General features: G+C 34.7%; 7 protein-coding genes across 8 annotated transcripts; 3 read left to right on the forward strand and 4 right to left on the reverse strand.

Moving 5' to 3' along the window:
* Positions 1-308: 308 nt before the first annotated feature.
* Poc1 (Proteome of centrioles 1) lies at positions 309-2675 on the forward strand. The gene is made up of 3 exons (XM_017618696.1): positions 309-947; positions 1024-1554; positions 1617-2675. The coding sequence occupies exons 1-3, from the start codon at positions 594-596 to the stop codon at positions 2046-2048; spliced, it is 1317 nt and encodes a 438-aa protein (XP_017474185.1). The 5' UTR covers positions 309-593; the 3' UTR covers positions 2049-2675.
* Positions 2676-2944: 269 nt separating this feature from the next.
* On the reverse strand, positions 2945-4531 carry Atox1 (Antioxidant 1 copper chaperone). The gene is made up of 3 exons (XM_017618697.1): positions 4116-4531; positions 3983-4058; positions 2945-3448 (listed from the first exon to the last, which is right to left on the reverse strand). The coding sequence occupies exons 1-3, from the start codon at positions 4119-4121 to the stop codon at positions 3312-3314; spliced, it is 219 nt and encodes a 72-aa protein (XP_017474186.1). The 5' UTR covers positions 4122-4531; the 3' UTR covers positions 2945-3311.
* Positions 4532-5076: 545 nt separating this feature from the next.
* Positions 5077-6466, reverse strand: ORMDL (sphingolipid biosynthesis regulator orosomucoid 1-like). Its single transcript, XM_017618717.1, has 4 exons — positions 6403-6466; positions 6112-6305; positions 5897-6048; positions 5077-5828 (listed from the first exon to the last, which is right to left on the reverse strand). The coding sequence occupies exons 2-4, from the start codon at positions 6286-6288 to the stop codon at positions 5693-5695; spliced, it is 465 nt and encodes a 154-aa protein (XP_017474206.1). The 5' UTR covers positions 6289-6305; positions 6403-6466; the 3' UTR covers positions 5077-5692.
* Positions 6467-7655: 1189 nt separating this feature from the next.
* On the forward strand, positions 7656-11544 carry Psn (presenilin). Its single transcript, XM_017618716.1, has 9 exons — positions 7656-8056; positions 8141-8397; positions 8452-8661; positions 8719-8795; positions 8831-8929; positions 9023-9250; positions 10016-10180; positions 10235-10507; positions 11452-11544. The coding sequence occupies exons 1-8, from the start codon at positions 7952-7954 to the stop codon at positions 10501-10503; spliced, it is 1410 nt and encodes a 469-aa protein (XP_017474205.1). The 5' UTR covers positions 7656-7951; the 3' UTR covers positions 10504-10507; positions 11452-11544.
* Positions 11545-11699: 155 nt separating this feature from the next.
* On the reverse strand, positions 11700-13117 carry mRpL15 (mitochondrial ribosomal protein L15). Its single transcript, XM_017618715.1, has 3 exons — positions 12889-13117; positions 12375-12821; positions 11700-12129 (listed from the first exon to the last, which is right to left on the reverse strand). Exons 1-3 carry the CDS (start codon positions 12991-12993, stop codon positions 11761-11763), a joined length of 921 nt encoding a protein of 306 aa, XP_017474204.1. The 5' UTR covers positions 12994-13117; the 3' UTR covers positions 11700-11760.
* Positions 13118-13233: 116 nt separating this feature from the next.
* CtIP (CTBP-interacting protein) lies at positions 13234-15737 on the forward strand. Of its 2 annotated transcripts, XM_017618698.1 has the most exons (5): positions 13234-13361; positions 13420-14213; positions 14294-14920; positions 15006-15247; positions 15340-15737. In XM_017618698.1, exons 1-4 carry the CDS (start codon positions 13256-13258, stop codon positions 15219-15221), a joined length of 1743 nt encoding a protein of 580 aa, XP_017474187.1. In that variant the 5' UTR covers positions 13234-13255; the 3' UTR covers positions 15222-15247; positions 15340-15737. The 2 variants fall into 2 exon arrangements, with proteins under 2 accessions (XP_017474187.1, XP_017474188.1); XM_017618699.1 differs by lacking the exon at positions 15340-15737 and having other exon boundaries at positions 15006-15314.
* Hpd (4-hydroxyphenylpyruvate dioxygenase) lies at positions 15335-20960 on the reverse strand. Its single transcript, XM_017618700.1, has 5 exons — positions 20795-20960; positions 17128-17154; positions 16537-16920; positions 15777-16430; positions 15335-15448 (listed from the first exon to the last, which is right to left on the reverse strand). Exons 1-5 carry the CDS (start codon positions 20795-20797, stop codon positions 15374-15376), a joined length of 1143 nt encoding a protein of 380 aa, XP_017474189.1. The 5' UTR covers positions 20798-20960; the 3' UTR covers positions 15335-15373.
* Positions 20961-26399: the final 5439 nt, after the last annotated feature.

A 26399-nucleotide genomic window follows, 5' to 3' on the forward strand; every position in this document is an offset into this window, starting at 1 on the left:
CATACAAATTTTGACAGTTCATTTATAAAGTTTACACAATTATAAGTTTATAGGCAAGGCGAATTTATATAAGGTGGTGTTACTAGCTCAGCTGATTTTGTGTATGTGTTTCGCCGCACGGCTTCTGATATCAAATTGAAAAATTTTGTTTGAATTTTTACACAAAGCAAAAACAAAATACATGTAAATTTTTGTTTTTGTACTCCTGCTATCACCTTATATTAATTCGCCTTGTTTATAGGGTTTACAATGCATTTATAAGGTTTGATGAATACCCTTATTTTATTTAATTGTGGGGATTATATTTTTTACTATCGACAATCATTACCAAAAGTAGTGATTTTACACAGCAAGACATGTCATGCCATAAAAATTGCTCACAGCATCAATACCAAGTTAGAAATTGCACCACATTTTTTTGCTCGTACTGTCTGCATATCTACTTGTTATAACTTTTGTTTTGACAACGAGTAGCTGTTGAATTTTAAAAAATTGCCGTCCGAAAGAAATAAGCTGCATTTTCGCCTTTTCCAGAGTTATTTCACTACTGCTAAAAGTTTAAAGGGAATTTCGCCTATATACAAGCTATCAATATGTTAGACGAAGAATTATTTGCGGAACCTTGTTTGGAGCGCCATTTCGCCGGGCATTGCTCTGGTATTACGCAGGTGCGGTTTAGTCCGTGTGGCCAGCGTTTGGCTACCAGTTCCTTAGATATTTCCGTGATTTTGTGGGATCTAAAGCAAGCTGCGCGTTGTATCCGTTTTAGTGCGCATTCAGGAGCTGTGGATTGCGTAAGCTGGTCTCCAAAATCAAATTTAGTGGCGTCGGCGAGTAAAGATCGCACTGTGAAGATTTGGGAACCGAAAATACGCGGCGTTTCTGGTGAATTTTTGGCACATAGCAAGGCGGTTCGAAGTGTAGATTTTGATCCCAGCGGAACGATGGTAATGTGGTTAATAATAATCAGTTTATTTGTTTTCACAAAATGCATTGTAATAAGTTTTTTCGAAATCTATATAGCTAATTACAGCATCAGACGACAAAACGCTAAAACTCTGGAAAGTCGCCCAACGCAAATTCCTAACATCTTTCACTGGACATACAAATTGGGTGCGTGCAGCAAAATTCAGCCCTAATGGCCAGTTAATTGCATCGTGCGGCGACGACAAGTCGTTAAGAATTTTCGATACATCTTCAGGCGAATGTGTGCGAACGTTCACCGAGGAAAGAGGTATGGGACGACAGCTGGCATGGCATCCAGACGGTAATCTGGTGGCTTTAGCATTAAGTTGTAACCGCGTTAAGATATTTGACATAGCCGAAGGCGAGCTGATACAATTGTATCAAGTACATTCGGCGCCGGTGAATGATGTTGCATTTCACCCAAGTGGAAATTTCTTGTTGACTGGCGGCGATGACGATACAATAAGATTGCTCGATTTATTAGAAGGTCGACCAATTTATACACTAACTGGCCATACTGACAAAGTTTGTGCCGTCGCTTTCTCTCCAGATGGTAGACATTTTGCTTCCGCGGGCGAGGATCGACAGGTAATGTCTGCTTTGTGTGTGAAAAAATTATATAATATAAATTTTTTCTTTATATTCAACAGTTACTGGTTTGGAAATCTAATTTACATACATTTGATGCCAATAGCTTTCGCAACAAACAAGCCAGTTCTCAAAGAGTCCAAATAGATTTTAGTCATCCAACAGCCCCACATAACTCCGCCATAGACACACCAGCTGCTGGGGCACCAAAAGGCTGCGATGACAGTATTTTAATTGATCCACGACAATCGGTGGCATATGGAATGCGTGATGAAAATTTTCAGGTGCTTGATAGCCAATATACTACAAGAGAGCCATCTCCAAGCAGCTTCACCACACTACACCGTCAACAACACGAGTCGTTAGATAAAGTAAAAACAAACGCTTCTGCTGATAGCATCAGTAACAAAAGCAACAGCAGTACCTCGTTTCTACACATGCCAAACAAAAGTAACAACAGCGATGGCCAGAGAACACCAAGCAAATATTTTTAATTTTCATTTTTGCTTATCTTAAGATTTTTTTCGCTTAACTGCTTGGAATGCTGCTGATGCTATTGCCTCTTTGTCGAACTTAGAAAAATGAAGAATAAAACCATTTGTGTTAAAGAATGGAATTTATACCGATATCTTCATTTATTTATACCATATTTATTCATTTGTTGCCGTGTCCGAAATCTCTTTTTGACACACATTTTTTAGCATTTCTACTCTACTTAAAAATAAAATCTAGTTTATAAAATCAAATCGAAATCTGTTTCATTTATACTCATAGATATTAAACTCTGAAATGTTGCGGTGTGTTTCGACGCAAACATCAAGTAAAGGCGATTTGGAGTTAGAATTAAGCGCAATACAGACACAATTGGCGGAAATTGTTACTACGTTGCAACAGCTACAGCAAAGAATAATATTCATAGAAAATGCATTGTTTGTAATTCATTAAATGTGATGTGTACATACGTATGTATTTCTGTTTGTATTTTAAACTTTGTACGTTAACAATTTACATTGTATTAAATTATTACTTGAACACGTACAAATTGACATGATAAAAATATGCAAATTGATCTCACCTAAAGATTTGGAAACCTCTAGAAAAATAATTGAGTGTAGTTAAAATGACAATTTTTATAGTGTTTAGCAAACCATTGAACACCCCCTTACTAATTAGTTTTTTTCTTTAAATTGCATTGTTTTTCGAGTTTATTCTTTAAATTTTTGATAGAACTTTTTTTTGGATTAACATTAGGTTTGAAAATTGACGATGGCTACATTTATATTTTTATTTTAAATAGATTATTTTTTTGTAAATCGACTTTGCTTTGTAAATATGTATCTATTAATATTATACATACTGCCAATGCGAATAAATTTTTACTTATTTTTCGTTTTTGTATATTAAAATTTGTGGTTTACATTAAATGTACGATGAACTCGCTAATTATGTAAATACATATAATCTTTAAAGAGATACAATTTTACTGGTCCATTTTGTTCTTTTTATGAATTTCAATTTTAATTAAATGTATTATTTAACTATATTTGTTGAGAGTATAACTCAATGGATCATTTATAGGTAACGATTTTTTTTTTGTTTTTTTTTTATAATCGCAAAATATAAATTTAGTTGGCCTTTTACAGTTTCACTGTTAAGCCTATCGCCGCCACGTTAATTCTTGAATACTTACTTGATTACACCCATTAAACTTCCATTTTTAATTTGGCAATTTTGCGGAACTTGCAAAAAAGTTCGTTTCATTCTTTCACCCCTACATATTGCGTCGCTTTGCCAGTCTTCTTGATAGTTTCCAATAATTCATCTGAAGTCAGATTCGATGTCACAAGCACTGTTTTCGAATCGAGATCGATACTGACCTTTTCCACTTTTTCCGCTGTGCAAAGAAATAGAGAAAAGTGAAAGTAATTATGTATATACAAGAAATATGCATGTGATATGGGTGAATAGATAACTGAAACTACTTATGCAATCTTAATTGGTGTATTTGCAATCACTTTTATTTTTCCGTCCTAATTAATGCTTGGACAAAAGCACAACGCTGATAAGCAAAGATAGTTTGTTGCTAGCTTCATAGAACATATGCATACGTATGTGCATATTTGTATTATTTGCAAATAATTCGCCTTGGACATGCATTAAATTGTAAGCCCAATTAATTCATTTATAATAAACACTGCGGTTGTGTAAGCAACGCTGAAAGAACAAGTTTGCAGACGATAAAAACTACTTAAGTTCAGGGACAAATAAAAAAAAAAACTACAAGGATATCGCCAAGGAATCTAATATTATGAATATGTAATAAAAAGAGAAACACTTTGGAGCTTATTGTACATAGCGCCCAAAGCGCATCAATGGATGTATGGACGCGCCTGTTGCCATCATTATCACCCTCGCTAACGCCACTTACCACCCAACTTGTTTAAAACACGCTCCACGCTGTTGGAACATCCTGAACAAGTCATTTCCACTCTAAATTCGTGAACCTAAAACAAAATCTGTTATTTTATTTGTAAGAGCCATAATACTAGCACATCACTTACAGGCATATTACTACTCCGGGCACTATGAGATGATGACGACGATGTTTGCAAGTATAATTGCGGCAAATTCAACAGTTTGAATACTTTTTCACTGCTTTGCAGGCACCCCACAAAAAAAAAGATAATTGATTATTTTTCCTTTTGCTCGAGGTACTGTTGTCGCGAGCGGAGATCAAATTTGTAATCGAATTTGTCAAACCACTAGCTACGAGGAAAAACTTTGTTGAACAATTCAATTAACTGTTGCAAAAGAACACAACAAACTGTGCACAGGTGCAATAAAGTGGCTAATGTGGCAGAAAATATATTTTAAATCAAGCAACAATTTCACTTTGGCAATCGACTTTTCAATGTTGGCACACAATTGTGACTACGTAGCTTGTGAACTGGCGTTTGCTCCACCAGCCCCATTGGAGTGCCAACGGAGAAATGAACAGGGTGACTCAAATGTTAAATTAAATTTTGTGGCATTGCGAAGTCTTTAAAAATATTATTATGCATTTCATACTTTATTCCGATTATGTTTTGTAGCTTGAAATAAATCTATAAACTTCGCAATAAATTAATTATTTTAAAATGTTAAATATCTGTGGCACTACTATCAAACTCGTTTTCGGCTCACTCTGTGGAAACTTATCGAAACTTTCAACGACTAATGGGTCGATTACAACTGAAAGCTGAATTTTTGTGGTTACCGCAGAATTTTTATTAAGAATTTATTTCTTTATCCAACAGTTTCTTCAGCTTATTTACTGGTACTTCAAAATTATATTATCTCCAACTTAATAGGACTTTACTATAGTTGTCATTCATATATTTTCACTTCAGTGGCCTTTTCCACCGACAACCCAAATGAGGTTGCGTTGCAACCTATGATCAACCCATAACCCCTTCATTTCTCCTACCATTGCATCATTTGCATAACAGATAATACTTTCAGGTTTAATTTTTATTTATTATAGATGCTTTTAATTAGCTTGCTCTGTATGTATGTACATATGTTTGTTAGGAGCAAATCTTACAATAAATTTTTGACCAGCTTCCCGAATACCTTGGGGCTTGAAATTTCACAGTTGACTCAGAACCCGATGACGATGCAATACGACAGATGGATTAATCCGATAGGTGGCGCAAGAGTCGAGATATTTGAATAACCCGTATTTATAGTCCGATTTGGTTCGTATTTACAACTTATATTAATTTCATTAAAAGGAATAACTCCACTACAAATTTTAACGATAGGTGGCAAACGAGTCGACAATTAGGTAAACCAATATTTATAGTCCGATTTCGTTTATATTTAGATAGCTTGCTTTAAAAATATTTGTTTTTACTATTAACTTATTTAGTTTAAGAATGCTTTACTCTAATTTTTAATGTCACTTCCATTTCCTTCAACTCAATTGCTGCTGTACTTGCTATACAGTAAAGATGTAATATCAAACTCGTATAAAATATCCTGTCACTAAAGTTAATTTGAATCCATGTACCAATCATATCCACTCAGTCTATAAAAAGTTCATACAAACAACACTTTCCACCATCTCAAAGCTCCGAATGGCATTATAATTGACAATTCAGTATTTATTTATGTTGAAGAGACGCACTCCATGGAACTGTGGTAATTTGGGCAAAGTTACTAGTACAAGGGAAATGAAGTTTGCAATAAAGTGATCGGGATCATTCCTTGTATAGATGCAGGTGAGCAGGAATCTATGAAACAGGAGTTAAGAATTTATCCAACCATATTTTTATTAACTTTGCATAGGCTAGTTACTTACAAAATAATGGGAACCGCCGTAAGGAATTTACGTGTTGTGGTAAATTGTTCACCATCGTCGATTTGCTCCCAATGTGTTAGCCGACGCGCACAGTCATTTTCAATGCTTAACCATGGAGCTCCCTTAATAATGTGCAAGAAGTAAAAATGCGCCTATGATGCAAAAATAAAAATGCTTTCAACATTATCTTCTAAAATGCTTATTGGAACACTTACGGCATTGTGCAGCAAGTTTGTTATAGTCCATGCCATTGGAATGCTTATGAATGGAACTGACAATAGTATCAAATGTACTGCCAACACGCCCAAAGTGTACGCCAACCACATACCACGCGCACCCAGCCAACTAGCATTGGGATTGGGCTCGCCGTGACCACCAGCAATAGCTGTCATTTTTAATGGTTTTTTAACTTTTGATAGTAAAAAGAATATATATTTTTTACGTTATTTATAGAGAAAACCAATGTTTTCGTTTTACGATGATTTTACAATTTGACAGATACTCACATATAACAGCTGATGCAAATCTGGTGCAAGTGTTGCAAACATGGCACAACCAGTGTTGCCGTTTGCACCATATACTTCAAAGCTGATACGTGTTTGTCCAAATTTTTGGAAGATACTTTATTCTTTCGCAAATTTCGCGAGCTACTTAAATTTTCCGCGAAGTACAAATTTTGATACATGAAAAAGAGAAAGTATTTATGTATGTATGCAGTGGCAGCTTTAAAAATTTTATCGAAAATATTTAAACATTTTGGGGTCAAAGAAGCTTAAAGAAATATGCTTTAAATGAACTATGTATAAATAGCTGACTTGATTCATTTTTAATTTACTTAGTTACCTCATAAATAGCTCTGCAGCTGCAGAGCGAATATTTTTAGATTTATTTTTTTTATTTTCTTTTTTTCATATCCAACACAACAACCATAGGATATATCTCAGCGTAACAAAATATTTTACATCTAAAACTTATTTCTAAAGCAAGTACACTTAAAATAGAAATAAGCGAAAATCAAAATTAAAAGTAAGAGTTAATGCAAGGTTTTTGCTGCATTTAAAATGTAACATTTAGAACTTTCGAACATATGTTTTCGAAGACGGTTCATGCCATCGCATCTAGAAAATATACATTTACGCGTGTTCGAAATCGTATGCTTTTGACAAACATCCGTGTTCCAGTCTCTGAAATGGCAAAAGGAAATTTTAAACCAAAAATTGAATACAAAAACTTGAATTGTTTTACCCATAACCGAAAATTTGTTTGTGTGTCCATTAAAACTTCCTCAATTAATGAGGCAATACATAACAGCAAAAAGTCGCAGAATTATGAAAAATATGTTTTGGGTATATGAAATTTACTCCAAACGACACTAAAAAGGTGTTTGCATTGTTCAACTTTGCATTCAACTTTTGGTTGAATGGCCTTTCAACTAATCGCTTTCAACAAAGTTGGGCGCCAGCCAACATTTAGCCATTCAACTTTTTTTCGTGCAACCCTGCGTTGAGTTGAACGCAATTGTTGAACGCATAGTTGAATAATGCAAACACTGCTTAACGGCGGTTTGCCGAAATATGTATTGCCTTTAGTTTGACAACTAATACATATTCTCAATTGTGTTGTCTCATGTAAACGCAGTGTTAGTGCAATAAAAACGATCCTCAAACGTTTTTTCGTGCACTGGAGTACTTCGTTCTTCGAACAGACCTATGATTTACGAGCTCAAAAATACAACCATGGAAAACAGCTGTTTTGTATCCTTTGTTTCTTTTTAGTATTCTTTTTAAATTTTCTTCCACTGATTCATTCATAATCTTGAAAACTGAATTCGTTTTGGAATATTTGCATCATAAAGATTAATAATGGTGTAGATTTGAATATAGTCGTTTTAGCAAAGTAATTTTTTTTTATAGTCCGCTACACGGTGTTGTATATACATCGCGTTATAAACCCACTTGTTCTATTGCAAGGGGTACGTATACACAAATAGTGCAATTATAGCAAAACACAACGGCGTCGGAAGGTGAAGAAGTCTTGAACGAACACACGCCACTAATGGACGGACACGTCGGCGCTAGCAGCAGTACGCATTTGAGCGCCAGTGGCGGTGTGACAAATCGGAAGCGAAACAATTATGGTGCAAATGAGGAAGTGGATGGGGTAAGAACTCGATGAAAATCAGGATTCAATTAAAAATATCAAAATTAGACTTTATGTACATATAACTACTGCAAAACTTTATAGGCTATATTGGAAGTACCTAATGTAGTTGTACGTTCAACTGGACGACGGACCAGAGCCAGTGGAACTGGTGGTGGGGACGGTGGTAGCGCGACAGATGACTGTCCACGTCGACCTACTGCTGACGAACTAGATGAAGAGGGCCTAAAATATGGAGCTCAGCATGTTATTAAATTGTTCGTGCCCGTATCCCTATGTATGCTTGTTGTTGTGGCTACTATAAATGCAGTGAGCTTCTACTCTTCAACAGATGTTTATCTGTAATATGAAAAAGTGTTTATATTACGTATATGCTCAATATGTATTTTTTGCAGCTTGTATACACCTTTCCATGAATTATCGCCAGATCCTGGCGTTAAATTCTGGAACGCTTTGGCCAACTCTATGATTCTCATGGGTGTAGTTGTAGCAATGACTATTTTGTTGATTGTTCTGTACAAAAAACGCTGCTACAAAATCATACATGGTTGGCTTATCCTCTCTTCATTCATGCTGCTATTTATTTTCAGTTATCTCTATCTTGAGTAAGTTCTTCAAATATCGCACTATTTGAACTTATGCTATGATCTATCTTTTTGTAGGGAGTTGCTACGCGCTTATAATATTCCAATGGATTACCCCACAACGATAATGATACTTTGGAATTTCGGTGTCGTNTCAAATGAATATAATAAAAAAAGTTGTAACCTTTAGATTTGATTGCTGTCCTTGCACCGAAGGGACCTCTGCGCATTTTAGTGGAGACAGCTCAAGAACGCAATGAACAAATATTTCCTGCTTTAATTTATTCTTGTAAGTTTACTGCTCTATATGTTCATTCAAGAAAATATTTAGCAGGAAAGATCTTTTTTTCACTGATACTTTTTTTCACATTAACTTTGTTAGCCACTGTTATGTACACAGTGATGGGCGTTAAGCCTTCCAATGAAGCGAGTGGTGGCAAAAGTGACGAGAGCGTCGAGAACGGCACACCACAAGCAGTCAGCGAAGAGCAAGCCTCTTCCTCCGCCGGCTCGGCACGTCGCACAGGTAATACCAATAACGAGGTGAAAGACGACGCAGCCCAGGCCGCCGAAGGTATGCCTCTTGTCACATTTAAAATCCGCGGAAATGGTATTTATCCCAAAATATATTTTTTTAAATTTTATTCATTGCGCTTTTTGATAAGTAGTATTGGTGGCTTGTGGGTTTTCGACTGCCTCATTATAATTTGTTTGCACTTATGTATGTTTGTGCATGTCGTTACCTTAATATAGAAAGGCCTTATATAACACATCTGTCTCTGCAGCGTAGTTATACAACTTTATAAAAACTAAAGTTCTTCAGTTTCTGTTGTTTACCCTTACCCTGTTTTTAAATAAATGTTGGAACTAATTTATTGATATAGTTGATTTTAAATTCGATTAAGTCTTTAGTAGGTAACTTAACAACTTTAGTATAGTGCTGAATTTCGAAAGAAAATGAGTTAGGTCCTTTCTATAATAAGGTAACGATATAGCTACAAACTTAGTAGAGCCGCGAGCATAGAGTATCGGACGAAGCGTCGATTACAAACGTGTATAGCTCAATGGGAGCGCACATAGTGAACAACAAAGCGTAGATATATGCACTCCCATTGAAATATACACGTTTGTAATCGACGCTTTGCTCGATGCAATGCTCTTCGCTTCGGTCGCCATTCCACTATGTGTTTAGCCTTATCAAACTACTTACTAAAATTTCTCTGTCTAATACTTCATTCTTTTTCATTCATAGTATACATTTGGATGAATTTATTATTATTTTTAGTTAATACATTTCCTTGTCTTTATTAGTAGTGCAAAATTTTCAAAATCGTAAAAAAACACTTTTCTAAATAAGTTTTAACTTATTATATAGAAGCCGGATTCACCCAAGAATGGACAGATAACCAAAATGAACGTACTTCGCGACGACAAATCGAGGTACAGGCTAGCAACGGACAAAATGCTAATCGATCAACTGAGTATCGCACAACTACTGCTAGGGCAAACACATCCGGCACGCCACTTGAGGAGCAAGAACGTACGTAAACTCGAAGGAAATCGTAGTCTACTTTACAATTAAATTTTATTTCAGGCGGCATCAAACTGGGTCTTGGTGATTTCATATTTTACTCTGTGCTAGTTGGCAAAGCATCCAGCTATGGTGATTGGATCACTACTATTGCTTGCTTTGTGGCTATATTAATTGGGCTTTGTTTAACACTTTTATTATTGGCTATATGGCGCAAAGCTTTGCCTGCTCTACCCATTTCTATTACATTTGGCTTAATATTTTGTTTTGCCACCAGTGCTGTGGTCAAGCCGTTCATGGACACTTTGTCTGCTAAACAAGTGTTCATATAAAGACATTTTATTCCAATAATTATGCTGTACTGTTTTATAGAGTAGATAAAACCTAGCTAAAAAAATCACGGAAAGTTGATAGAGCTTTTTTTAATTAAAATCCATTTCATGTTTACAATATTATATTTATATTCTAATGCTACTTATTGAAGACCTATGTATGTAGCTAGATATTGGGGGTTTTCAATTTATCCAAAAAAAATTAAATTCAACTAATATACTCCTTTTTGTGAAAAAACACGCAATTACAACAGGATTTTTTATTTTTACTTAGAACAAAATGATTTGCACATGCTAAAGACGAATCTAACTTGCTTTGGCATCGTTATCCTCACGAGTTTTTCAGAGTTGGCTTGTTCTTCGGGGAAGCCCTTTGACTTAACCACAATTTTGTCTTTGAGACTTATCACCCATCCAGGTTCCAATCCATAGAATATTTGTCGGTCATCTTTTTGGCTTATCAACATTTCATAATCGGGGTCATCTTCAATACACCTTAGTTCATATCCATACTTTTGTGCTAGTATCAAGCTAAAAAAATTCCGGAAAGTTGATAGAACTTTTTTTTAATTAAAATCAATTTCATGTTTACAATATTATTTATATATTCTAATGCTCCTTATTGAATACCTATGTTGCTAGATATCTGGGGTTTTCAATTTATCCAAAAAATAATTAAATTCAACTAATATATTCCTTTTTGTTAAAAGAAAACACAATTACAGCAAGATTTTTTTATTTTTACTGCGAACAAAATGATTTGCACATGCTAAAGACTAATCTAACTTGCTTTGGCATCGTTATCCTCGCGCTTTTTTTCAGAGTTGGCTTGTTCTTCGGGGAAGCCCTTTGATTTAACAATAATCTTGTCTTTGAGACCTATCACCCATCCAGGTTCCAAANCGTTCATGGACACTTTGTCTGCTAAACAAGTGTTCATATAAAGACATTTTTATATATTCCAATAATTATGCTGTACTGTTTTATAGAGTAGATAAAACCTAGCTAAAAAAATTCCGGAAAGTTGATAGAACTTTTTTTTTAATTAAAATCAATTTCATGTTTACAATATTATTTATATATTCTAATGCTCCTTATTGAATACCTATGTTGCTAGATATCTGGGTTTTTCAATTTATCCAAAAAATAATTAAAAATTCAACTAATATACTCCTTTTTGTTAAAAGAAAACACAATTACAGCAAGATTTTTTATTTTTACTGCGAACAAAACGATTTGCACATGCTAAAGACTAATCTAACTTGCTTTGGCATCGTTATCCTCGCGCCTTTTTTCAGAGTTGGCTTGTTCTTCGGGGAAGCCCTTTGACTTAACAATAATCTTGTCTGTGAGGCCTATCACCCATCCAGGTTCCAATCCATAGAATATTTGTCGGGCATCTTTTTGGCTTATCAACATTTCATAATCGGGATCATCTTCAATACGCGGTAGTTCATATCCATACTTTTGTGCTAGTACCAAGCGCTCTTTACTTATTTGTTCGGGGTCGGCGAGATAGCCACGATTTTTAGCTGATACATAGTACTCGACGGCATCTTGTGGTGGTAGCAAACGCTTTGGAATAGGAACACCTTTCTCAAACCATTTTTTTGGATTCACCAGCATCTTTTATCAGAAAGGAAATAATAAAGCTTATTACATGGTCATAAAACACATATGTATGTATCATATTGCCTTACCTGCAGACTTCTGGGGTCATAATAAGCCGTTCGTATCNAGCAAACGCTTTGGAATAGGAACACCTTTCTCAAACCATTTTTTTGGATTAACCAGCATCTTTTTATCAGAAAGGAAATAATAATAAAGCTTATTACATGGTCATAAAACACATATGTATCATATTGCCTTACCTGCAGACTTCTGGGGTCATAATAAGCCGTTCGTATGACACCACCATTTCGTTCAATTGCAGCTATCACAGACTCTTTTGCATGCTGTACTTCAATACAGATTTTTGCTTTGAAACGATCTATGCCTTCATCGGTTAGCTGAAAACCATATTCCATGCTTGCGGGCTGCAATTGTAAGAGTCCTGTATTACACAATGTTGTAATGTCGATGGGTTGTTTTGAATCGATGCGGTTCGTGTCCACCAACACTTGCAGCTGTAATAGTGATATTGGTGGGTATTGACGACGCACGTGGTGGCCCTTGTAATATGGTTCATAGGGGAAGCGCAAATAGAAGGGATTGTTGCCTGTTTCGTAACCAAGGCGCATATAATTCTGACGCTGTCCTGAACCCTTATTTCCAGCGCCGTGTTTATCACCACTGTGTTGAGCACGTCCACGTTTCGTCTACAGTATTTATGTTAAAAATGTTAACATTTATTTATTGTTTTAATTTTTTCCATTAAACACTTACAGGTTTCTTGGAGTTTGGATTTGGGCGTATATTGCTAAGTTGAACACGAGGTAATGCACGTAACATCTTTAGAGCCTTGTCGGCCGATTCGCGTAGATGCGCCATTTTTCAAACAAGTATTTTATTTCTATAAACTTTTTATTTAAAACCAACTTTTTCTTTGAGGAAACCTCACATTTCCAGCCGGGCCCCCTAACTTGCTGTTTATGTCAAAAGCAGCTGATTGTAGAAATTTCAAGAATCTGGCAATACCACAAAGTGCGGCCAAAGCTCCAAATTTTCTTTCTTTGGACAAGTGCATTTACTGCATTCAGTTTCTTATTTATTTTAATTTTGTGTGAGAAACATTCCATAAATAATTATATCAATGCCACCAGCTAGACTGGATTTCGACTTAACGGATAGGGGTTGGGTTGATTTATATGTGAAGAAATGTGAATCGATCATGCAAGAATTCACTGGCTATGTTCATGGTAGGTAATTGCATGATGGTGCAATAAACAATTTACTAATTTCACTAAATTTCTATAGCTTTGCAAAATAGTTGCATTAAAGAACGTGATAGATGTGAACAACTGGATAAAGACTGCAAACGTTTGCAAACTGAAGTAAAAAAGATTACGCAGGAGAAAAATAAGCCACAAAAGTCATCCGAAAATCAACTTGCGCCATACACGCCGGAAGATCGGAATAACGTAAAAGATGAGCTATTAGGTATCACAGAAATTAGGACTCCAAAGGAGTCTGATGTGGATCGAACTACCATTAGTGATGGTTCGCCCGCATTTCTGAATATGGCAATGGATAGTGAACAATTACAAATTGATGCCTCTTGCGTTTTAAGTCCAGCACAGCATCGGGAAGAAATAGTCGCTGCAACAGAGCAATTAAATAGTCCGACTCGACTATCCATTCCAATGGATAGTATTTTCCAGCACAACACTTCGCCAACTTGTAAACTAAAAACTAATAACGAAAATAAAAGCGCCTTAGGATTTTTAAAGGCGCGTGGTCGCGTTGGCAAAGCTTTGCTTAGTGACATGCGAGAACACAATCTGCGTGAACACAATTGCGAAGAGAGTGAAGATGATGTCCATAGTAGACTGTGGAAGAATAAAGGAAAGCTGCAAGCAAAACGTTCCGATTGGTTGGGGAAAGGCCCGAAAGGGGCAGAGCGTAAAGCTGCTGTAAAACGAGTATCTACCGGTATGGACGATATACAGCGCAAGCGCGCCCTTTTATCGCTAAATAAAAGTGGAGAACGCAAATTGAAGCAATCGCGGTTAACGCAAATAGTGCCGTTGAGGGCAAATAAATTTCGAAATGTAAGCTAAGAGTCAGCTTATAATATATCTATAGTATGTACAACTTTTGGTTTAATAAACCTTAAATTCTCACCCACTAGGAAAGCGTTCTTACCACACCAGAATATGCAGAGGACGCACAGAAGTTATCACTGTCTCCTACATTACCTGCTGATACCTTTAGCAAACAAAAATTAGATTTTCCGTCATTTTCCAGTGAAACGGCCGACATATTCCACTTTAGCAGTGATGACGAAGACGATCAGTGCACTAAATCAATAAAGGCTAAAACTGCAGTGAAAGAGCGATGCCAAAAGTCCATTAATGGAATATTTTTGCAACCATTGCCACACGAAACAGAAAAGTCCGAAAGTATTTTGGCTATAACGCCTACAGCACCGCCAATAATATGCTTAGACGAGTCAGATGACAATGAACAGGTGCTAGAAAATAAGATGCAAACTAAAAAGGGTACAAGAAATGCGATAGTGAATCATGAAAAAACTGCAAATGTAAAAGTTAAACAAGAAAAGTCAACTAGGGAATTGGCTGCGGCTATGTTAGCCGAATGGGAAGAGGAGGAAGAAGAGGATATGGCAGATAAATCGTCCACAACAAAATTGGAATGCGAAACCAAACTCGACATTAAGCCACGTCCTTCGCAGCTACCTGCAGCGAAAATATCAATAAAAGAACATTTCAATATAGAATGTGATGAGTGTCAAAAAGTAATTTTTACTTTTTATATTTAAACTATTTAGGGAAAATACATAAGAACACACATTAATATATTATCCCTTGGTATTTTTTTAGTATATCGACTTTATGGGCAGCAATATGAGCCTGGCAGAAATCGAGGCACATCTGCGCCGTTGCACACTCCATCGCACTACGAAAGATTGTATACCAGTTACGCCGCCAGATTACTGGAACCCATTAATGCCATCGTTTTCCGATAGTGATCCACGCAATAAAACACTACTTGTGGATCCATGTTTGCATCGCAAGCGTTATGGCGATAAATCGTGATATAAACTACATAATAATTCCAATAGGTGATTTAGAATTTTTGTTTTATTATTTTGCATTACCAATGTAAAAATATATTCTATATTAAATTTCTATGCATATTTTTTTTTTACTTAAGGATTAGCGTGTATGTATGCATATGATACTGAATTCTATAAATTGCCACGTTTTGCCTGTTCGATCTCAATTGCCGTGAACAGGGACTTGAAGTTGCCAGCGCCAAAACCCTTGAAAAAAAAAATAATAAATCACAGTCAAAATAAGAACAAAAATTTAAATTAAGGATACATGTGGACGATTCTAGCAAAAAGTAAGGTACATTCAATATGCATCAATTTAACTTTATTTTAAGAAAGTTCTTTATTTTTTAACGAAGCAAAGTAATACTGGAAATAGCCATTATTAGTATACACCTTTAGTTAATGAACCTTTGCATCAAATCAAGTCTGTTTAAACCCATTTATTTATGAATATATGTACTTTGTATTAAATAAACATAGATATGTTTGTACCTACTACACATGTTGGTTCAACTAAAAATGCTTCTATACTCACATTGTGATTGTGTCGCTGAATGACCTCTATGAACAAGGTTGGTCTATCTTGCATATTTTTTGTGAAGATTTGCAGCAAATACCCATCTTCGTCGTAATCTATTAAAATATTTAACTCTTTCAATAGCTCCATATCTTCTTTGATCTTTGTACGACTATTCTTCAAATTCGCTTCCAAAATGTCATAGTAGGAACTTGGTATTTTTAGAAATTCTAAGCCCCGGGTACGTAAATTACGCACCGCTGTTATAATATCGCTGGTGTTGAGTGCAATATGCTGTACACCTGCACCACCATAGTATTCCACATACTCTTGAATTTGTGATTTCTTCTTGCCTTTTGCTGGTTCATTGATGGGCATCTTTACGTTCTCCTCATAGTTGGCCATAACAATGGAACGCAGTGCAGAGTAATCAGTGTGTATTTGAGAATCATCGACTGACCAAAAACGATGGAATTGCAAAACGCGTTCATACCAAGCAGCCACGCTCTCCATCTGCAAATCAGGTTGATTACCAACGACGTGGTCGATGAAGTCAAGTTTTGTGGGCGGCAAACCTTTAAGTAGATTGTCGGGCGCGGGTGTTATGAAGCCAGGCAGAAATTTGCCATTGTATTTAGTACGATCGACGAATGTATGAGTACTGTCGCCGTACTGGGGATTGAACAAATATCAACGAAAGATTAAAATCTCAAATTATAGAGGGGCTGGGAATAATTTTTCAATTTTTTTTTTATTTTGTTCAAGCTTTCACACTCACCGTTTTAATGGTGGCGAATCGTACGCTTCCATATTCATCTGTTTCTTCCCAAACATCCCGCACTACTTCAGCACCACGTTCTTTTGCATACTTGAAAATTCCATCCAAATCTTCAACCTCAAAGGCCACATCTTTTACACCATCACCATGTTTAACCAAATGATCACCATGCTCCGCATCGGCGGGTTTGTAGGCAGATACAAACACGAAGATTATGCGATTTTGTTTTACAGCGTGACTAGCTAGCCGACGATTGCCCGTCTCGAGACCCCGATAACCTACATGTGTGAAACCGAATCGTGTCGTATAGTAGCTGGCTGCCTGTTTGGCATTGCCCACATAGAAGGTCAGATGATCGAAACTTAGAAATTTGCCGAATTTCGGCTGAAAAGTTTACGTACAAAAATATTAAAAATAAAATTACGACAAAAAATTGCATATCGTCACCTAAGGAGAGACGAAAAATCGATGTAGTTTCGTATTACCTGCCATTCTGCATCAAAAACTAAATTTTAGAAACAAAAAAGGACTTGCACCTTTTCACCATTAGGTGGCGATATGCTTGAGGCTATACTTTTTATTTCTACGCACCTTTGGTCCTTTGTCGGTATATGAGGTCTAGGAAAAAAAAAAGAAAACATACGAAAAAGTTGTTAAATTCTGCATTTTAAACATGGGAAGTTAGTAATCCATAACTAAGCTTTACAGTAAGATTTATATAGATCGCTGGGTTCGCATAGAGCCCTCATTTTTTATATGTATGTATGTCCATTTTTTCCGAATTTTGGAAAAATGTTACTGTTGCCAAAAATTCAGAAACGTCATAGATAAATGCCTAACGTTGAATAAAAATTTTAAAGTGTTATACCAAATATTTCGGTGCCGCGTCATTCATAACCTGGACCGAGTTCAAACTTTCGCGTTTTTCATGAAAAAATTTATGTTGCACACTTTTTTCTGCAAAAAATGATCAAAAGATATAGAAAAATTAAACTGTTAGGGGTTTTAAATCTCAGATTTATATTAAAAATTTTCAAAATCTTTGCAAAGATCTTAATAATACAAGCCAATTCATTTTCGTAAAGCAGTTTAGCGATATTTTTAAAGCTATTTTGTTTCTCATTTAGCTTTTTTAATGAAAAAAAATCGTGGGAAATGAATTGGTTAATTTTTAAAGATATGACTATTGGGTGAAAATATCTTGTCTCTTTTGAAAATGAAAATTGCACTTACATTTATTAAAAGTTTTAGTAACTTGAACTTGGCGAATTCTGTTAAACCTTTTATGCCGATATTTCAAGCAGCGTTGCCGCTTTGTTAGTTTTTTACCAAAACTGGTAATTTTCTTCTTTTTAGGACGAATTTGGTAATTTATTTCTATGATTCCAAAATCTTACAGACTAAATAACAACAATTAATAAATTAAAAAAATTTACGAATAAAGAGTAAATTATATATTTTTTTGGTTTATTTGGTATATTTTTTTTTCAATTTGGTAATTTGTTCAACATAAGTCTTTTAAGTTTTTTATACTAACTTATGACTTATAAAAATTTAGAACTTTTAACCTTCTTACAATTGCACATAACAAAAAATTTGCTTTAAGTATGAGTGCGCAATATAGCTATTTAAAGAAAGCACAAATTTTTCCTAATATGGCGGCTCGACCACAAGCCCTACAGCCCCAGAAAACAGGTTCTTGGAACATTTTTACCTGCTGGAACCAATGGTGAAGGAAAATAACTTTACAGTACTAATTACAATTTTGCAATTAAATACGAATGTGACGCCCTCATAAAACTGTGAAAGTAAATTTTATCTATCGTTTATCGATACTTTACTGTTTCATGTTCTAATTCATATTTTCGTTTTAAGTTGTGTAAGGAACTTTACGTAAAAGACTATATGTTAAACACCTTTTAAATGTTTGTAATTCTCTGGGCGATTTTTGTGTTATGTTTTAAAAATATTTTGTGAATTGTCATAGTCTGAACACATTGAAAACGACGACCACAGCTGTAAAAGTTTGTCTGTCGCTCGGAAAATATAAATACATCTAAGCTGCCCACAACCAAAGTCGTGGTGTAGCTCTGTCACCGCCAAAATAATTATATATCTACATATAAATACGTGGAATAATAGTTTGACGGCGGTGGCACATAGCTCGTGTTTTAAATGTGTTCAACTGTTATGTTCATAAAAATTTGGTAATTTTTTTTCTGAGTTTGGTAATTTTTTTTAGAGTTTTGGTATAAAAAATCTTTGTGGCAACACTGATTTCCAGCTTCCATTTTTCCGTTATATACATATATACATACATGCATACAAATTTGTGACATTTTGATAAAACAACTTATCTCGAGTAAGGCCATTTTCTCTTTAAAGCAGTGTTTCCCAAAGGTCCTTGGGAGACTAGATGGGGGTCTAGTTAGGCGTTGAGAAAATGGAGGTTCACAAGCTGTAAGTGAGGGTTCCCGACAATTTATCTGGTTTCGAACAAAATGTTGGCTTGGCTTTACCGATAAATGAAGGCAGATAGAACATACAATGCTAAAAAAATTTAGGGATAAAAAAAAAATCCGAATTTTTTGGTGATTTTTAACAGGCTGTATTTCAGTGAATCAAAAAAAGACACTTTGAAGCATTAAGATTCTAATTTTCAGATTTTTAGCTGAATTTTTTTTAGTAGCAAAGGTTCTCAAGCAATCCTAACCGATAGCGCGAAGAAATAATTTGGCAAACTTTTTGTTTTGATTTGGTCCACCGGAGTGAACAACAATTTGTTCAGTTAAACCGTCATATTTTTTAAAACCTACCTTAATTTTTTTGAGTAGTATATTTTAAGACAGAGTTCGCAAAATTTCCTCACTGAGGAATAAAATTTCCATCTTCCTCCTCACTATAACTTAATTCAAGAGCAAACAATTTTGGTTTCCTCTTTTGCGACTTAAAAAAGAAAGAGCGATCTTCAACTAAATTAATATTTAATATAACTCAGTTTTTTAGCCTCAATATTTACCTCACGCTCCCATGTCACTAAGAATATTACTCCGTTCTATCTCTAAATAGAACAAAAATATACTATTGTCTTTTTGTTTTTCATTTTTTTGTGTTTATATGCGGCATATACCATGCGTCTGACTTGCGAGTCGGTTTGGGTGTGTTTGAGAAAATAGATATGTGTTAGTTACACCGACCTAACTCTGAATGATTCAACTGTGTGTAGTCGAAGGCGAGTCAATACGTATACAAATGACTCGCGGGTCGAGACGCACCGTGTATGTCGCCTATTACCACTCCGAACTTACCCGCGACCTAAATTTCCATTGTGAGATCTAAGCTTCACATTTTTTGACGAGTTTTGGGAATATGGTAGAAATATAGCAGCATGGTGTCCACCAGTAAAATTTTGAAAGTAGTCTACGAGAATTCAACTAGGTAACTATCCTATAAACATTGGGGCTCATTTTAGAGTCAGAAAAGTCTCTGAATTCTAAGTCATAACCCTCATTATGAGCTCAAAAAAGAGCCCATACAGAATATATTTCCCTTCTTAGAAGGGCACGCCAATATAAGTCCAAGTTACGAGTAAGGAGTCCAAGTTTTAGAGTCTGAAATATGACGCTCTCTGAGTCGTAAAAACAAATATTTTTTATAATTCTGATTGTTGCTAAACTTTTATNATTTTAGAGTCAGAAAAGTCTCTGAATTCTAAGTCATAACCCTCATTATGAGGTCAAAAAAGAGCCCATACAGAACATATTTCCCTTAGAAGGGCACGCCAATATAAGTCCAAGTTACGAGTAAGGAGTCCAAGCTTTAGAGTCTGAAATATGACGCTCTCTGAGTCGTAAAAACAAATATTTTTTATAATTCTGATTGTTGCTAAACTTTTAATTCTAAATGAATTTGGTTGCTTTTGTTGAACTAAGAATTTATGACTCCAACGAAGTCCGAAATGAGTCAGTCTGGTTGACTGAAAGAAATTAAAAGAGACTTGAGTGCTGTCTGCGCCGATATCCTAGTTATGGGTGGGACCATAGACGCCTGTCCGTAAAACTATTTCGTTAACCAAAAAATTTCACAGAGCAATATATGTAATTCCTTTTATACATATATATTCACGGGATACATATACATACTGCGAGTGTCGCGGGAGCTTGCCAATAATTTCGAACAAAGTTTCGTAGTTCGATTTTAACGATTTAATCCTTCTGTTTCATATTTTAAAATATTTTTATTTTTTATGTACACATACCATTTTGTCCTCTTTTGCTGCTGTATATCGAATTCGCTATAAATTTATATAAAAATCACGGGTTTAACAAAATATCACTTTCACATTTAAACGAATTTTCAGCGCTTTTCAACTTTTTAACGTAAAAGTTCCTATAACTGCCGTCAACTATGCAGCAACTACGGCGATCTTCGAAATGTTGATCGCTTTTTATAGCCGCTGTGAACTTTGTTAGCTGAGTAATCCTGAATCTACTACCACTATCGTGTTTTAATAAACAATAGGTGTAGTGTTTAGTATTAGTTAGCCAATATACTCGTGCCTGCATATGGCACATTCATCGATTTGCAAAATCTTGCATTAGCGAACCCATACTCATACATACTTATATATGTACATATACGTATTTGTATGTATGTGTGTGATCCACGTGTAAATACATTAATTCTTCTAATATAACGTACATATAGAAATCGTAAGAAATCTTAATTTAAATATTTCAAAACGAGTATTTTGTTTATCTAGTCTTAACGACAGTTGGTGGTGTTTCACATTTTTAACTGTGGCGTTGTTTTTGTTTTGAAGAATATGTAACATAAAATGTCTTTTACCGGCCTAATGTTTTGTTTTTGTTTTTAATGAATAACATTAATCGGCCCTATCGCGAATTCCATGTGAACGAATATTCTTAAAAGTTATAAAGCAAAACAAAAACAATTTTTACAATTTTTTTTATTTTTTTTTCTGCTAAATATTTTAATTAGCTGAAACAGTTAGTATTATAAAATATGTTAGTCAGGCGGTAAAAATGTGCTCCAAATTTATTGTAATGTAATAGATTTATAATGAAAATTTTTGCTTATAAGAAATTGAAAACATAATCTCATCTCAAATATATGTATGTGTATGTACATATGTACATTAGACTGCATCACTCCCCATACAAAAAAAAAAATCGGTACTGTTTTTCCATCGGAATTATAAAATCTATTATATTTTAAGACGTCCACCAAACTATTTGNTTTGAACATAAAACCGATAACATTGGATTTCATGACACCAAAATAATTTTTTTGTCGTTTTCATATCCAATTCCGACAACAATTGGATTCCATGACAGCCCTGATTAAGATTTAAGTGAGCTGGACCGATTTGAAAATACCTCCAAAGATGGAGCTTTTTATGAATAAAAATAGTTTCTTAAAGATTTTTTTTTGAAAAAATCCCCCCAAATGACAAAACGGTTTAAGCTTAAAAAATTTGCATAAAAATATTTTAAAAAAATTAAAAAAAAATTTTGACCGAAATCGTAAAATGAGATTTTTGATGCTGTTTTTAACTTTTTTCAAAGATTGGTATAAGAAATACTTGAATAACTCTCCCGATTTAGACTTGTAAGATATCATTGGAAAGGTATTTTCTCACCCTTTTTATTTCTTTGTTAATAAACTCATTCAAAGGAGGAAAGAGAAAGGTAGGATGAACGAATATCATGCAAAGTTGAATTAAGATGTGTTGGTATTTAAAAAAAAAAAAAGACTGGGACACGAATGACTTTTTTGCACATAAATAAAAATAGTGGGAAAATACCCTTCTACCGAGATCCCATAAGTCTAAATGAGAATAGTTTTGGCCCAGTTACTTAAGTTTTTCGAAAATCAATCATTGAAAAAAGTAAAAAAAACAGCATCAAAAATCTCATTACTACGATTCCGTTGATAAGATTTTTAAATATTTTTATGCAGAATTTTTAAGCCTAATTTGTTTCATCATCTCAGGGGGCTTTTTTCAAAAAGTTCTTTAAGAAACTATTTTTATTCATAAAAACCTCCATTTTTGGAGGTATTTTCAAATCGGTCCAGCTCGCTTAAATCTTAATATTTTTCCCAAATATTTTGGTGGACGTCTTAAAATATAATAGATTTTGTAATCCCGGTGGAAAGACCGCATTTTTTTTTTTGTGATGCAGTCTAATGTACATACATGAATGAAAAAATGTCAAAAAAGGCGTCTCACAACTTTCATTTGTTGTAGAAATATTTTTATAAAAATTGATCCAACAATTTATAAGAACACCGTTCTTANTGGACGTCTTAAAATATAATAGATTTTGTAATCCCGGTGGAAAGACCGCAATTTTTTTTTGTGATGCAGTCTAATGTACATACATGAATGAAAAAATTTGAAAAATGGCGTCTCACAACTTTCATTTGTTCTAGAAATATTTTTATAAAAATTGATCCAACAATTTATAAGAAATACGTGCTTGTAGAGTCTGAGACAAAAATACACCGTTCTTGCAACCCCATTGCATTGCTGCAAGCAGCCAGGACTCACTTTGCATATTTTTCTGAATCTTTGTGCACAGCTTTCGGCCATCAGTTGCATTTGCTGTATTCTTCTATCGGTATATCTGGAAAATTAAAAAAATATTAAAGTATTTAGTTAATATTTTAAATGAAAATCTTGTTAAAAAGCATGCCTCACAACTTTCTTTAACCGCAAAAAAATTTATATTAAAAATTTATTGTGTAACCTTGAGACCGAAAATAACCGTTAAATATTTAGATTTTTATTTTTAGATCATTGTAAATTCGTTATATTTTATTTATTTTTTTTTGGATCAAGAATAATCGTTAAATTTATATATTTTATATTTTCGGTCAAATTTAATCGTTATTTTATGATTTATATCGATAATTTTTAACCGTTATAATGGAGACTGCGTTTCTTTCATGATCTAAAAAATCAAATCTGAAAATAACGTTTATGGTATGACCGCAAAAATTCCAAAAATAACGATTATTATAGATAAAAAAAAAGTCATAACATAACGGTTAAATTTTATCGCAGAAATAGAAAACCATTTCAATGCCTGGTAGAGACACTTTTAGACCTTCGTGAGTGTGCATTGAAGTTAGTAAATCATGTTTTCTAACCTTCATACATTTTAGTAAAGACTCTTGGTTTCTGAGTTTGATACCAAGAACAACTTAGACCGTATCATAAAAGCAGGCGCACCTCGCCAGGTAACGGCAGACCATCGAGTTTTTTGCTATGAAAATGCGTGTCCTTTAAATGCATCATTTTATATATTTTTCACTGAAAGAAAAAAGCCCTTTAAAGTCCAGAACTCGGAAAAATTTTTGCAGGGAAATACAAAAAAAGGGGGCTATTATTTTTTAATTCGACAGATCTGAGTTTCGACGTTTTTAAGAAAAAAATACAGCCCTACAAAAATTGAATAACTCACCAATAATAGTAAATTTTTGTAGGTTTTTATTCGAATAATCAGAATATGATGTTAGCTAGTTTTGATAACTTGAGTACACTATCCTGCTCAGTCGGACTGAGCAGTCCACCACTCGAACGCACACTGGATTGGGCAGTCGGAAAACAGGTTTCAGTTTTGTATACACCCTGCAGTAAAATTTAGAGACAGTCTGTTAAAGCGCTAGTTCCGCCCTATACATTTCAGAACTATCTCTGAACTAGTGCAAAACGGCTGCAGAGAGGGACAGTTAAAACTTTTGGTGTGCTAGTTGCGCTCTGTTGAGGAGTAAATGCACAAATTCTCACTTCTCGAACAACACTACAATAGCTCAGCGGGAAGACCTCCGACTCTAATATCGTTGGTCGCGAGTTCAAATCGCGGTGGATGCAGTTGTGATTTCCAGATGTAATAAATTTAAATTGTTAGTGCCGCTAAAAAATTGAAGAGAAATGATCAAATTTAATATAAATAAAATAAAAAAAATAAATAAAATGCAATCTGTAAAAGAACAGAAAAAATTAAAAAATATCAAAAAATCTAATAATCAAAATTTTGTTCATAAAAAAACTTATTGTCGCAGATCTGTCCAAAATGGGAACAGTTCAGAAAAGAAAAATATCCAGTAATCTAGTTTTAAAATATTTTCTGATAGAAAACTTATTGTCCCCGAACTGTCGAAAACAGAACCAGTTCAGAACTAGTTCGAAAGTTCTGCAGAGGTGGCAATTTCCACTTCGTAGGACATCGCCATGTAAAAAGAGACAGTTAAAAGCATTGCGTTGGGATAGATCGAGAACCAGTACCGCCTCTTAAAGAGCTAGTTCTGCGCTAGTTCTGAACTAGAGCGATTTACTGCAGGGCATGAACTACGCATGATTGTGTTAGTGCATGTGGCACATGCAAACAAAACGAAATAGAAAACGTGTTATCTATGTGTGCGTGTCAGTCCACCGTCAATCCGCGATTTTCGCGGACTGAAATGAGCGTGGTAAACTCGGACTCTCTTCCCCCTCTTATCCACACAAAACTGGTTTTGGGCGGACTGAGCAATCCAGTGTGCGGAGGCCCATTAAGTTCTCAAAACTTCTGTTCTCGTTTTTTTCTCTACCAGAACGTTCCCCAGACTTTTGTTCGTATTTGATCTTCCTTGAAAACGTTCTCGATCCTTTCGTTCTTATTTTGTTCTCATTAGAAACTTTCATCTGCATCTGCGAGAACAAATGTCACGGCATTTTAAAGCTGTTGAGATGAAAAGTTCAGGAAAAATATTTGGATTAAACACTTACATTGAGCTGTCAAATGAAAATGTGTTTTTCCGTGTTTTCCGCCCAAAAAAGGCAATCATTTTATCCAAAAAATTTCGTTACAACAAAATTATACAACTGTTGGAACAGTAATTCTAAATTAATAAAATTTCATATTTATTAATTTTCTGTATGTGTATAAATGCAATATTTTGCAGATTTGGATAAACAAATGCTTGCCATAAATCAATAAGTTGATCAAGCATGAATTGCAGTTTAACCCATAAATATTTACTGAGACTGGATTAAAATATGCAAACATCTCAACAATAACACCTACTTACGCCAAATAGCACAGCTGTTGCCCCTGAATAAGCTATGCTCTCTATTCAGTTTAATTTAGTTCAATGGAACGCTTCTTAAATGCAAGAGTCATATCACAACAACTTTTAAATATATCTGGCGAGTTAGATAAATATTATAGAGCGCCCATCTTGATGATTTTCTCAGTAGGTCTTGTATGATTTATTTATAAGTAACTAAAAAAATTTCACAATTTTAGCCATCTAAATGCGGCACTTTACTAAACCGATTCAGCTCGTCGTTCTGATGGTTTTTCTATAACTTTTTATAGGTCTATCTCTTCTTCATCCAACATCGGACTAAAGTTAAAGTACCCCTTCGTCTTAATGAATGAGCTTCCCAAAAGTTGATTTAGGTTTGTTTTTTTTCTCGCCCACGGGTGCCCGAAAGTGCCCATTTTGTGTTTCATTTGCTAGCTCTCTTGCTGTTGAGAGCCACGTTGGGAGGGTGATTTTTGTTTCTCACTAGTCCGAGATCGCCCGGACTATTTTTCCGGGTGAGTTTGTTAAAACTACCAAATTTCCTAATAAATATACAACCGCGTAACTAACATTTGCTGTCAAAATTTGGATTTGCTCACACAAGCTCTTGGCTCGATCCTTATCCATTCATTTTGAAATATACTAGCCAGAAATGCGATTGCTTTATAAAAAAGAGAACCATTTTGAAATATGAATGTTTTTACTCTCTAGAAAATAATTAATGCAACCTCACATACGCGGTTTTGCATTTTGTTGATACGCGA

Source organism: Rhagoletis zephyria, unplaced genomic scaffold, assembly GCF_001687245.7.
Source record: "Rhagoletis zephyria isolate East Lansing unplaced genomic scaffold, Rhagoletis_zephyria_1.1 Rzeph_scaffold_01691, whole genome shotgun sequence".
NCBI lineage: Eukaryota > Metazoa > Arthropoda > Insecta > Diptera > Tephritidae > Rhagoletis > Rhagoletis zephyria.